Source organism: Siphateles boraxobius, unplaced genomic scaffold, assembly GCF_051911475.1.
Source record: "Siphateles boraxobius isolate OS27281-9 unplaced genomic scaffold, OSU_SipBor_1 9, whole genome shotgun sequence".
Classification (NCBI taxonomy): Eukaryota; Metazoa; Chordata; class Actinopteri; order Cypriniformes; family Leuciscidae; genus Siphateles; species Siphateles boraxobius.
The window spans coordinates 3,440,858-3,454,286 of NW_027509219.1; the positions used below are offsets into that span (position 1 = coordinate 3,440,858).

Sequence of the window (13,429 nt, forward strand, 5' to 3'; positions counted from 1 at the left end):
ATAATACACCATGGCCTGGTTTTACAGAAATGGCTAATTAAGCAAATATTAGGCATTCAATTAATTAGGGCATCTGAGCAGCTTATTAAACTTGCCTTAAAAACATTACTGGTGTGCATCTTGAGACAAAACAATGTCACTGACATATTTTAAGTCATATTTTAAGTGCATAGGCTATTGCTGTCAGTTTAAACATCTCAAACTTGCATTTTAGTCTGGGACTAGCTTACATTTTGTCTGTGAAACGAAGGTCATATGATTTTTTTTAAATGGACTTTTTACCGGTAGCAAGGAATCTTAGCGTAAGTGACTCGCAAGAGCATAAATTCTTGCACTGATTGCTCTTCTCAGTTTTGTGTCCCTTCTTTGGATAAATGGTGTGACTTTGCCAAGCAAGTAGCTGAAATCCTCCACATCCATCCTAAGCAGATCACGAAAACCCTTCCTGTCACTGTCCTACAGCGTAAATAGGAAAAAAAACATGGTGTGGTTGTTTGGTTTACAAAGGCGAAAAATAATCACCCCCAATTAAAATGTATGTGCTTTTCACAATACATATCATTTCAAAGCAGCTTTACGATGATGTTAGTGTTTGTAATAATTTAATAGATTCGAGTTGGTCGATAGCATAGTTTACATTTTGTATACTAGTATAGTTTACAACGCAAAATATTATTAGTGAGAGTGAAAAAAAAACTCCTTCCCTTAATGTCTTTAAATATTTATTTGTGTACAGTTGGTGACTTTAAAGACATTAAGGGAAAGAGGTTTTTTTTCACTCTCAATAATAATATTTTTGCGTATAATGGTATTGCAATTTTATAATTAAGATTAAGCCTATAGATGATGGTGTTATGAATCAATCAAAGGCATTAAACCATTGAACTGATATGTTATGTTAAAGGCTAAATTACCCCATGTGACTGCATAACGAAAAATGTTTACTTCTGAACTTTAGAAGTATTTAATTACATTGGTGAACAATTAAATTTTTTAACAGTCTGTTTTTGGAATCTGTTATCGTTGTGGCAAGCTAGCATTATTATTACTTGTACAACTGGCTAAAGTAAAAATATATAAGAAAACAATATTTTACCTCAAGTTCTCTTTGGAGGATTGACAGCCCATACTGTCCTCTTCGAGCAATCCAGGAACGTGTCCATTGTCGGGTTTCTTTATTTTTTTTAACGTTTTTCTGAACACAGGACAGCCAATACAGCACTCACCGCTTCATCCATTGTTTGTTTACGTTCGTTTCCGGAAGTCACTCGCTACTAGTTTCGCCTTCTCGATGACATCACGCGCGTCGTTAAAGACGCCACGCGATGACTGGTCAGGAAGCAACGTGTAGTCTGAAATGTTTCTTGTCCACGACAAGATTTTAGGAGTCAAAATCGCGTAATCTGACACAGTGACTATCCTAACAGACAAAAAAAATTTGTGTAATCTGAACCAGGCATTAGAGTGGAGACTGCGAGCCAGGCCTTCTCGTCCAACATCAGTGCCTGACCTCACAAATGCGCTTCTAGAAGAATGGTCAAAAAATCCCATAAACACACTCCTAACCTTGCGGAAACCCTTACGGAGTTGAAGCTCAGAATGGGATGTAATTAAAGTTCATGTGCATGTAAAGGCAGACGTCCCAAAACTTTTGCCTACTTCCTTTCCTTACTTAATCTTTTAGGCACATAATGTTTTTTCTTTACCTGCTCTCTGGGTTTCTTCTGTTTCTCGTTCTGCCTCTCATGACGGTATCTTGTTTTCAAACATTTTTAGGTAAGAACCAATACCTGGAACCAGTCATGTAGGAGGATCTTTTCCAAATCAATCCGCTTGGCTGGATCCATTTCCATGCATGAAGAGATCAGATCTCTGCATTCTGTGAAGAGGAGAGAGATGTCCGGTTATTTTTGTAAGTGTTATACTTTGTGTAACTGATCATATTATTTTAAGCAGTAATAAAGTTCCTGTATGACCCGTCCACAAGCTCTCACCTTTGGAAATGTCTTCTGTGAACCAGGGCTCAGCAATCATCTGAAGGAGGTTCTTGCCAGGGGACTGCCCAGAGAGCATCTTGAACATCAGTACACCTAAAGAATACACTGTTGCAGGCTTGCCATGATAACTTTGATGGCTGACACACTCAGGGGGAGCATAAACTCTTGTGCCTGGAAGAAAGAACAAGTTTTCGACCATTGCAATGATTTTGTAATTCCATAGCTTTTTGTCTATTTATTCACCATAGATTTGTGTAATAATACGTACCTCTGAATTTCGAATAAGGAGACTTCTTCAAGCGTCTGCTACAACCGAAGTCTATTAATTTGACCTGCAAGGTGTTTTGATTGATGAGCAGGTTTTCCAGCTTGATGTCGCTGTGGAAGACGCCCTTTTCACTGCATATTCTTGCAGCAGTGACAACCTGACGCATCACAGCTCGTGCCGTCGATTCTTTGATTCTGCCACCATTTTCCCGTAAAAACTGCCGCAGATCTACACATGGCGTGGGCCGCTCTAAGACCAGTATGTATTCCTCTGGTGTCTCGTACCAGTCAAGCAGCTTTATTATTTGAGGAACGCTGGGACCTTTGTTCACAAGAACCATCATAGCGACCTCATTTGGAAGGGATTTGCCAAATAGACCCTACAGGAGAAAGAATAGTTATACGAAAGTGAGATAATTAGGGGACATAGTTTAATTTAAATGAATTACTACAACAGAATTATGTCCTGCATTTGGGCAAGTAGGTTTGAAGACTTGTAATTGAAATATTGGAAATAAATACTGAAGTTTCACTGTCACTTTTACTGTCGATCGGCAAAAAAAATTAAAATAAAATAAAAAATCAGTAATTATAATGGGAATATTTGCATGATTCACCCTCACATGAATTCACCATGCTGACCAACAGAAAGCTGCTTAGTTCAAAAGTTAATTCGCTATTGACAATGGACCTTTTAAATGCAAAATTTTGTTAAAATGTCCTATTGCTAATGTGACTGTATACTCTGAAAGTATGAAAACGAAGAGAGGAACTGCTTACTTACAATACGGACATCTTCCATGGATTCGGTCTTCTCCACACGTTTGAGTGCCACCTGTTTTCCAAGAGAAACATTTTTGTAAGAATGTGTTACAATTAATTAACTATATGTGCAGAAGTCACATGATTCCAGTAATGAACCTTGATGTAACTTTTAATTAATTTAAATTCCAAGAGTACAAAATACAACCTTTCGTGAATCAGACAAACGGATCCCTTCGTGGACATTTCCATATGATCCTCGACCCAGCATTTTCGTAATTTCATAGTGCTGCAAGATGTCCACTGTTAAAAAAAGGGGGAACGTAGTACATTTACAGTATAAACCACAAAAAATGCTGATTCAAGATCGCTTTAGAATGGACACATTATTGTGGTGTTAGGGCCTCACACAACCAAAAACCATCTTCAGTTCACATTTTCATTTGGATAAGAATGACAATGTCCAGAAAAAGATGTTAAAAGAGGTACTTTTTGCACATTTTATGAGTCATGTTGGGGCTAATGATATAAACTGACCTGTCTTTCCCTTTAAACTTAAATGGATAATTTCTTCCTCATTCTTCCAAGAAATGTCCTCCGATTTCGGAGCTGAGCTTTTGTTCTCCTCAGTCATAGATGGCACAGTCAGAGAAGGACTGCTGTTATGAGGGCTGATGCCCCTTTGCTCTTGCCTGGGAATGTCTTTATCAGCATCCTGCTCAGCGGTGAGAGAAGAAACACAGGTGTGCCAGCTGTACACTGAATTGTTGTCTATGTCTCTGTTCTGTTCAACTTCACCATCAGCGCATCTCTCAGGCTGTTGGCTGCTGTCATTTCTGCACAGACTCTGTTGGGCTTCGGTCAAAGTTTTCTTGGATTTCCAAGAAAAAGCCCATCTAAAGAACCTCCCTTTCTTCTTTTCTACTCTCTCTGGGACAGGCCTTGGTGACATAGATGCAGCAGCATCTTCCTCTACAATGTAGTTGTGAGATATGCACTGCCCCATTGCTCCAGATGTCTTTCTGATGTTCTGTCTGCCACTAACTTAACACAAGTTGACTGAACTTAAATAGCACAGATCGAATGAAATACTAAAAATCAAGAGATAAAATACAGATAGAGAGATATAATACAATTGGAGCAATTTTTCACCAGATGTAACAGAAATACGAATCAGATCACTTGTAGCCTACTACCAGAAACCAACTGAACTACTCTACAACCTGACCGGAGTTCCATTGTGACGTCACAAGTAGTGACACGCGTTGGCCGGTTGCCAAGGGATTTTTTCGAACGTTTTTATAAACACAGAGACATGCAAACGATAACTGCTATTGTTTTGGAAGAAAATGTATATCCTTATAAAGTTATGTAAGGGATAATCCACGTCTAGCTGGGCATTAAACTATTTTAATGCACGACATGGAGGCAAAGAACCGCCCGATGCAAACTGGAGGGTCGTTGCCTCCGCGAAGTGCATACATAGGATGGTCATTTGGGTAATTTGCCAGCATTGACAACTGCAGCCAGCTCAGCTGTTATTGATGTTTGCAGTGAAATATTTTACTGGAAGGGTAAAACTGACGGCTATTTTCGTCAGTTTATGTCTTGTTAGATCTAGCATTCTGCCTGATTTGAACGAGACACAGAGATAAAGTAGTGCATAAGATTACAATTTATTTGAATAAATGAATTATAGCGTTTATTTGAATTAATTATTGAGAGGGAGAAATGTATACCTGCGTCTGTTCAGCGCCTCTCTCGCCATTGACAACGGGCTATGACTTTAATTAATTACTTCAAAAAATGCGACGTCCCCCTCCTTGCAGGAGGAGTTTTAATGGCGTGAATAATCACGCCATTAAAACTCCGGAGTAGTGTGGACGGCAGGCTTAACCGTACCAAAATGTATGCGTTTTAAAACGAAAATGCACTATTGTAAACGTAGATATTCCAGTCTGCTCGGGAGCTGATGCTCTCGAGCCAAATATGGTACTTTCGTTGAGTAATCGACGGCAGGAAGAAATAAACCAAACAATTTTTATCCTTTTTTTTCAATAATCAAAGGTAGTGTGTCGACTGTCGATTCAATTAAAAATCTACATATTTCATATTTTAAAATATATCATAATTCATTGATGCCTGTTTGTCATGTGCACCGACTAATCATCACATGTGACTAGATTTTAACTCTCTCCTACCAGGCTGTTGTCGAAAATAAATAAGGGTTAATTAATTAATTAATTAATTAATTGCAAGTTATACCCTAACAGTTTTTTGAGTCCATTCAGTCACACATGGTTAAAAATGGTAAAACTGACAAAATATCAGTTAGCGCGCTTACAAAGCAGGAGAGTACGTAAAGACGCTGCTCCGCCCATCTCCAGCAGGGGGCGTTCATTGTTATGTACCTCCGCATGGAGTGAGTGAGTGTAGCAAACAGACTCGATGCATGCTTTCATCACGTTTCATGTGTTTGTATCTTACCAAGTTGATGTATGTACTTCAGCTCATGTTAACTGTTTGATGAAGTCAATTTATTATGTTGGTTGATATTCCTTATTTATCCCCCCCCCCCCCCAAAGTAATTAATTTAGTGTTAAAGAGAGTGAAAAAGTTTGTGTGTGAAAGAGAAGTATGTTTTTTAATCATATACAGTAAATCATTTACTTGTTATTTTGTGGTTTAAAATTGGATTGTTAATAAATGTTAATATATAGTGTATTTTGTTCATTGTTAATACATGTTTATATTAAAGTGTATTTGTTAATTTTATAATAAAAACCCTTAAATGGTTGAATTTGTTTTTCACTGTGTGCCAGTTTCTGGGCGACATCTGGCCCGGGGACCAAGCCGCCCCTCTGCCAGATCTGTTTTACTGGGCCTGGGCCATATTCATTTTATAGTGCTTGGGTCAGACCTGGGCCATATCAATAAATAAGAGTCAATTTTCAGGGTGTGTGCCACATCTGGGCCAGAGGAAGTTGTTTGAGTCCGTTTTCAGTGTGTTGGGTCAGTTTTGGGCCGGGGACCCAGCCAGAACTGGGCCAGAATTGAAGCAAGGGTGAGGCCCAGAGGTGGGCCAGACAAAATTTTGCTTTGTGGGTCAAATTTTGTGTAGGTGCAACAGGGAAAAATTACTCACCGTGGGACAACATATTGAGTATCGTGGTATAGCAATACTTTTTTGGACAAGAATGTGGCACCACATCACAATACGTATTTACTTGATATTTTAATGGTTTTATTTTGGTCCATCAACACTGATATGATGACGATACTATGTTAAAATTGCTGAACACTGTGCCAAAAATTGAGCCCTGGGCTGGCATTGTAGCCACATCAGCCCACATTACCCCCCACCCCCAAAGCAATGTGCATTTAAATGTGAGGTAGTTAGGGGGGTTCGGGGGCATGCTCCCCCGAGAAAAAAAAAAGTATTCTAGTCGCTTGATAAACTTAAGATTGAGCCACTGTAGTCACTTGGACTATTTTAACGATATCTTTAATAACTTTTCTGGGCTGGCAAGTTTCAATCCCTTAGAAGCCTATGGAGGAGTGATCCAGCTCTCAGATTTCATCAAAAATACACTCACCTAAAGGATTATTAGGAACACCTGTTCAATTTCTCATTAATGCAATTGTCTAATCAACCAATCGCATGGCAGTTGCTTCAATGCATTTAGGGGTGTGGTCCTGGTCAAGACAATCTCCTGAAATCCAAACTGAATGTCAGAATGGGAAAGAAAGGTGATTTAAGCAATTTTGAGCGTGGCATGGTTGTTGGTGCCAGACGGGCCGGTCTGAGTATTTCACAATCTGCTCAGTTACTGGGATTTTCACACACAACCATTTCTAGGGTTTACAAAGAATGGTGTGAAAAGGGAAAAACATCCAGTATGCGGCAGTCCTGTGGGCGAAAATGCCTTGTTGATGCTAGAGGTCAGAGGAGAATGGGACGACTGATTCAAGCTGATAGAAGAGCAACTTTGACTGAAATAACCATTCGTTACAACTGAGGTATGCAGCAAAGCATTTGTGAAGCCACAACACGCACAACCTTGAGGCAGATGGGCTACAACAGCAGAAGACCCCACCGGGTACCACTCATCTCCACTACATATAGGAAAAAGAGGCTACAATTTGCAAGAGCTCACCAAAATTGGACAGTTGAAGACTGGAAAAATGTTGACTGGTCTGATGAGTCTCGATTTCTGTTGAGACATTCAGATTAGAATTCTCAGCGGGCCTGAAAATTACAACCCGACCCGGCCCATGGCTTTTAAAACCCGGACCCGATGTAACCCGACACATCAACATGAATTATCTGCCCGAACCCGGCCCGCGGCCCGACGCCGATTTTCTTTTTTTTCTTCTTTTTTTCTCATACACGTATTATCATGACCAGCAAACGGGAATTCAAATCAACCTTTAATGTTCACGTCTTTTAACAATAGCCTACAAACAATACAAACAACTTAAACAAACTTTAAATATATAAATAGGCGATATAGCCTACTAAATATGCCTCGAATAAAAATCTTCTGGACAACCCTGTTTTTTTGCTGTCATATTTCATCAGCACCTTGCATTTTGAGCATTGCACATAACCTGTAGAATTTCCATCAGAATCCAGCACCACTCCAAACACATTCCAGACCTCTGATTTTTCCCACTCCTGTAGTAGGCTAGTGACGGTGAATTCACCTGCGGCAAGTTTACTATTCACCAACTCCATCTTCTTCTCCAGGGTAAAGGCGTGCACGCAGCGGCGTCAGGTCTGCCCCCGTGATGCAAGTTGCACGCAGCAGCCAGACTTTCTTTACGGTGAGCAGCAGCGATGATTAATAAATTTTTTTTTTTTTCACTGAGCGGAAAAGATTTAGCCCGAGGTCCAACCCGACCCGAGTCATTTGCTTATATTTTCAACCTGAACCCGCGGGTCCCGTCGGGTTTGTCAGGCCGACCCGGCCCGTTGAGAACTCTAATTCAGATGGTAGAGTCAGAATTTGGCGTAAACAGAATGAGAACTTGGATCCATCATGCCTTGTTACCACTGTGCAGGCTGCTGGTGGTGATGGTGTAATGGTGTGGGGGATGTTTTCTTGGCACACTTTAGGCCCCTTAGTGCCAATTGGGCATCGTTTAAATGCCATGGCCTACCTGAGCATTGTTTCTGACCATGTCCATCCCTTTATGGCCACCATGTACCCATCCTCTGATGGCTTCTTCCAGCAGGATAATGCACCATGTCACAAAGCTCGAATCATTTCAAATTGGTTTCTTGAACATGACAATGAGTTCACTGTACTAAAATGGCCCCCACAGTCACCAGATCTCAACCCAATAGAGCATCTTTGGGATGTGGTGGAACGGGAGCTTCGTGCCCTGGATGTGCATCCCACAAATCTCCATCAACTGCAAGATCCTATCCTATCAATATGGGCCAACATTTCTAAAGAATGCTTTCAGCACCTTGCTGAATCAATGCCACGTAGAATTAAGGCAGTTCTGAAGGCGAAAGGGGGTCAAACACAGTATTAGTATGGTGTTCCTAATAATCCTTTAAGTGAGTGTATCTTAATTCGTGTTCCGAAGATGAACAAAGGTCTTACGAGGTTGGAACAACATGAGGGTGAGTAAATACTGACAGAATTTTCATTTTTGGGTGAACTATCCCTTTAACATTTGCTACTCAGGGAGCCGTGGGTTTGTTAGTTGGACCCTTTCTAAATATATTATCACGTGCCAGTAACGTGTTACTGATAACACATCTTATCCTAAACTCCCTTCCTGTTCAGAAAAAAAAAGATAACTAACACTAGTTCTGAGTAAAGCACTCGCATCATATGTTTGCAGATTCCAGCTGGTTTGATGTTTTGTTATCTAATGCAATGACATTCATGCATTTTTAGGTAGAACCCAAGTGTCTCTTAGGGGCTTCTGTACTGTAAATGGAAATGCAAAATTTCCAAAAAATCCCCCCACTCACCATCATGAACAGCACTGTGGAAGCAGTGGAGTCATTCAGGTTCCTGGGCACTATCATCTCTCAGGACCTGAAGTGGGACAATCACATTGACTCCACTGTGAAAAAGGCCCAGCAGAGACTGTACTTCCTTCGCCAGCTGAGGAAGTTCAACTTGCCACAGAAGCTGCTGATTCAGTTCTACTCAGCCGTCATTGAGTCTGTCTTATGCACTTCCATCACTGTCTGGTTTGGTTCAGCTACCAAATCAGACATCAGGAGACTACAACGGACAGTCCGGACTGCGGAGAGGATTATTGGTGCCCCCCTGCCATCCCTCCAGGACCTGTACTCTTCCAGAGTGAGGAAGAGAGCAGGTAAAATCCTCACAGACTCCACTCACCCTGGACACCACCTGTTTGAACTGTTACCGTCAAGACGGCGACTCAGATCACTGGCCACAAGAACATCTCGGCACAGGAACAGTTTCTTCCCACAGGCCATCTCCCTTCTGAACAGTTAACATATCTCCCAAGGCATATGCCTGTAAGTGCAATACTCCCACTGTTTAGTGCAATATCTTAAAAATTCAGGTGATATTTATATTTATATTTATTCATACTATACAAAATACTGTAAATATGTTCATTATCTGTAAATGTTTATTCTGACAAAACCCAACTGTGACCATATATTTTTATAGTATTTACATATTTTTTATAATTTTATTTGTAGAATTTGTATTACTATTTGTATTACTATTACTTGTTGTATCTGTATTTGTATATGTGCACTGGAAGCCTTAGTACCAAGGAAAATTCCTTGTGTGTGCAAGCACACTTGGGAATAAAGCCCTTTCTGATTCTGATTCTGATTACAGTAGTTCTAATTTATGCAGCAGTCCATTAGGGGCTGCCGCTTTACTTGCGTTTTGTGGTTAAAATGATTTTTGGATTAAAGTTTGTTGAACATATTGCTACAATATAATTAAAAATATTTTTTAAATAAGCATGTAACATGTAATAGCTGCTTTGATTTTTATAACAGTTAATTATAAATATCTAGTTTCATAAATATTGTTTTCTTCATTTGCAAAGTGCATGTAAGCTGTGCTTTGGCCTGTAATTGCATCCATCATATTGCCAAAAGTATTGGGACACCCCTCCAAATCATTGAATTCAGGTGTTCCAATCACTTCCATGGCCACAGTTGTAAAAAATCAAGCACCTAGGCATGCAGACGCTTCTACAAACATTTGTGAAAGAATGGGTCGCTCTCAGGAGCTCAGTGAATTCAAGTGTGGTACCGTGATAGGTTGCCACCTGTGCAATAAGTCCATTTGTGAAATTTCCTAACAAAGTGGAAGCAATTGGGAACAACAGCAACTTAGCCACAAAATGGTAGGCCACGTGAAATCACAGAGCGGGGTCAGCGTATGCTGAGGCACACAGTGTGCAGAAATCACCAACTTTCTGCAGTCAATAGCTTCAGACCTCCAAACTTAGTGTGGCCTTCAGATTAGCTCAAGAACTGTGCGTAGGGAGCTTCATGGAATGGGTTTCCATGGCCGAACAGCTGCATCCAAGCCTAACATCACCAAGTGCAACGCAAATCGTGGGATGCAGTGGAGTAAAGCACGCCGCCACTGGACTCTAGAGCAGTGAAGACATAAACTCTGGAGTGATGAATCACGCTAATCTTTCTGGCAATCCGATAGACGAGTCTGGGTTTGACGGTTGAGAGGAGAACGGTACTTGCCTGACTGCATTGTGCCACGTATAAAGTTGCGAATAAATGCTTCAGCATACCACGACATTTTGGACAATATCATGCTCCCAACTTTGTGGGAACAATTTGGGGATGGCCCCTTCCTGTTCCAACATGACTGTACACAAGTGCACAAAGCAAGGTCCATAAAGACATGGATGAGCGAGTTTGGTGTGAAGGAACTTGACTGGCCTGAGCTTAACCCGATAGAACACCTTATGGATGAATTATGCCTGGTTCAGATTACACGATTTTAGCCCGATTTTGGCATGATCCGTTAGACGTAGGGTGTCGTGGGGATTCGTAAACGACAACGGGCGTCGGGACGCAAGATTCGATCTTATCATCTCGTATAGTGTGTCATAGTGGGCGACAACCTACATCGCGTCTGCGATGCTTCACGACATCACGACAAAAAGACTAGCATGTTTCATTTTTTTTAACGGTCGTCCACGACGGGTTCCGTCACATGTATGAGGTTGACCAATAGGAGCACAGAAGCTTTTCTGTACACAACTTTCAAAAATGGCAAAACGAAAGAGAAACGATGGTGCTACTAGGTGGAGTTATGCCATGGAGGAAAGGTTCGTGGAGCTGTGGCAACAGTACTCCTGCCTATATGATGTGTCATCGAGGGAGTACCATGACAGAATGCAAAAAGAAAAATGCTGGCGAAGGATAGCAGAAACACTTCAGCAACCCAGTGAGTACTGAAAATAGCATTAAGGTAGCTAATCATTCATTAAGTTTTCCTTCGCTATAGAGCAAATTGTTTGTGTGATTATGTATGTATGTGTATGAGTGAGTGCGTGCTGGTGTGTGAGTGAGTCTCTCTGTCTGTGTGTGTGTGTGCGTGCGCATATGTAGGCCATGTACAGTATGTGTGAATGAACGAGAGTGAGTGAGTTTGAGTGTGTGTTAATATTTATGTGAGTGAGTGCGTGTGTGTCTGTACGCGCGCGCATGTAGGCCATGTATGTGTGAATGAATGAGTGAGTGAGGTTGAGTGTGTGATGTATGTAGTATGTGTATAAGTGAGTGCGTGCGCACAGTGGCGCAAAAAGTGGGTATGCGCTATATGCGGCGCATAGGGGCGCCGCATGGGGGCGCCAAAGCGATGGTTAAAAAAAAATCTATTTTTTTATAAGTTATATAGCCTACATTTATATAAAAGTTATACAAGTTAAATATAAAAAAAAAAGTTATATAAATTTTAAAGGATTAACAGGCTAGAGTAGGCGCCGGCGCCCTTATAATATTCCATCATAGAATTTATTTTGACATAGAAGGGTAATATCGCGAGCGGGCGGGGGCGCGCGCGTGAGCGCTGAGTGAGCAGCACAGGAGTGCGTTATCGTTGAAACTCGAAAAAGATGAATGAAGCAAAAAAGCGGTCGGGGGCTAAAAATAGAAAAAGAGGGAGGTTAAAGGAGATGGCATGTCAAGGGATGCGACAGCAGCTAAATAAGTGGATGGTGAAATGCAACAGGTATGTGATGTTTGTGCTTGGAGGAGGCTTGTAAATATTCATGTTAACAGACTAACGTTTGCTAACTCTGGGAATGTACGTTAGCAGCCAGAGCTAGCTAGTTTAGAATATGCAAAACCGAGGTTGCTGAGCTGAAAACTAAAAAATATAAGGTAGCATGTACAATAAATGACAAGAATCTGGAAAACAACTAATGCAATATCTCTGGTTTACCATGGAATCATGCGTAGATTTGCTACCAAGCTTGGAGGCTTGCAAATATTATGTTAACTTCACACAAAATAACATTGCTGATATCTACATTTAGATTTTGGTTAAACCTTATGGTACCAATCCCATGCATGACATATCTCAATTTTATTAAAGTAAAATAACAACTGGAAAATATAAGGTAGCATGCACAACTAGAAAAAGTTCGTCGAGACAAACTTTAAGTTGGCTTGTGAAAGTTTGGAACAGAAAGTTTAAAGAAGTTTAAAGTAGTTTGAAGTTTACATTAGTTTAATATGTAAATTAGTTTAAAATGTAAATTAGTTTGAAGTTTAAAGTAAATTGAAGTTTAAATTAGTTTATAGTTTTAATTAGTTTAAAGTTTAAATAAGTTTAAATTAGTTTAAAGTTAAAAGTAGTTAGAAGTTTAAATTAGTTTAAAGTTTAAAGTAGTTTGAAGTTTAAATTTAGTTTGAATTTCAAAGTAGTTTGAAGTTTATATTAGTTGCTAGGGTGTTCTGGGTGGTTGCTAGGGTGTTCTGGGTGGTTGCTATGGTGTTGCTAAGGTGTTGTAAGGTATTTTGGGTGGTTGCTATGGTGTTGTTAGGGTGTTTTAAGGTATTTTGGGTGGCTGCTAGGGTGTTCTGGGTGGTTGCTAGGCAGTTGCTATGATGTTCTAGGGTATTTTGGGTGGTTGCTATGGTGTTGCTAGGGTGTTTTAAGGTATTTGGGGTGGTTGCTAGGGTGTTCTGGGTGGTTGCTATGGTGTTGCTAGGGTGTTATACGCTATTTAGGATGGTTGCTAGGGTGTTGCTAGGGTGTTTTAAGGTATTTGGGGTGGTTGCTAGGGTGTTCTGGGTGGTTGCTATGGTGTTGCTAGGGTGTTATATGCTATTTAGGATGGTTGCTAGGGTGTTGCTAGGGTGTTTTAAGGTATTTTGGGTGGTTGTTAGGGTGTTATGGGTGGTT

General features: G+C 40.5%; 1 protein-coding gene across 1 annotated transcript; it reads right to left on the reverse strand.

The window, feature by feature from the left end:
• Positions 1–1,772: 1,772 nt before the first annotated feature.
• On the reverse strand, positions 1,773–4,032 carry LOC143732613 (serine/threonine-protein kinase pim-2-like). Its single transcript, XM_077223889.1, has 6 exons — positions 3,564–4,032; positions 3,235–3,329; positions 3,049–3,099; positions 2,266–2,644; positions 1,995–2,168; positions 1,773–1,879 (listed from the first exon to the last, which is right to left on the reverse strand). Exons 1-6 carry the CDS (start codon positions 4,030–4,032, stop codon positions 1,773–1,775), a joined length of 1,275 nt encoding a protein of 424 aa, XP_077080004.1.
• Positions 4,033–13,429: the final 9,397 nt, after the last annotated feature.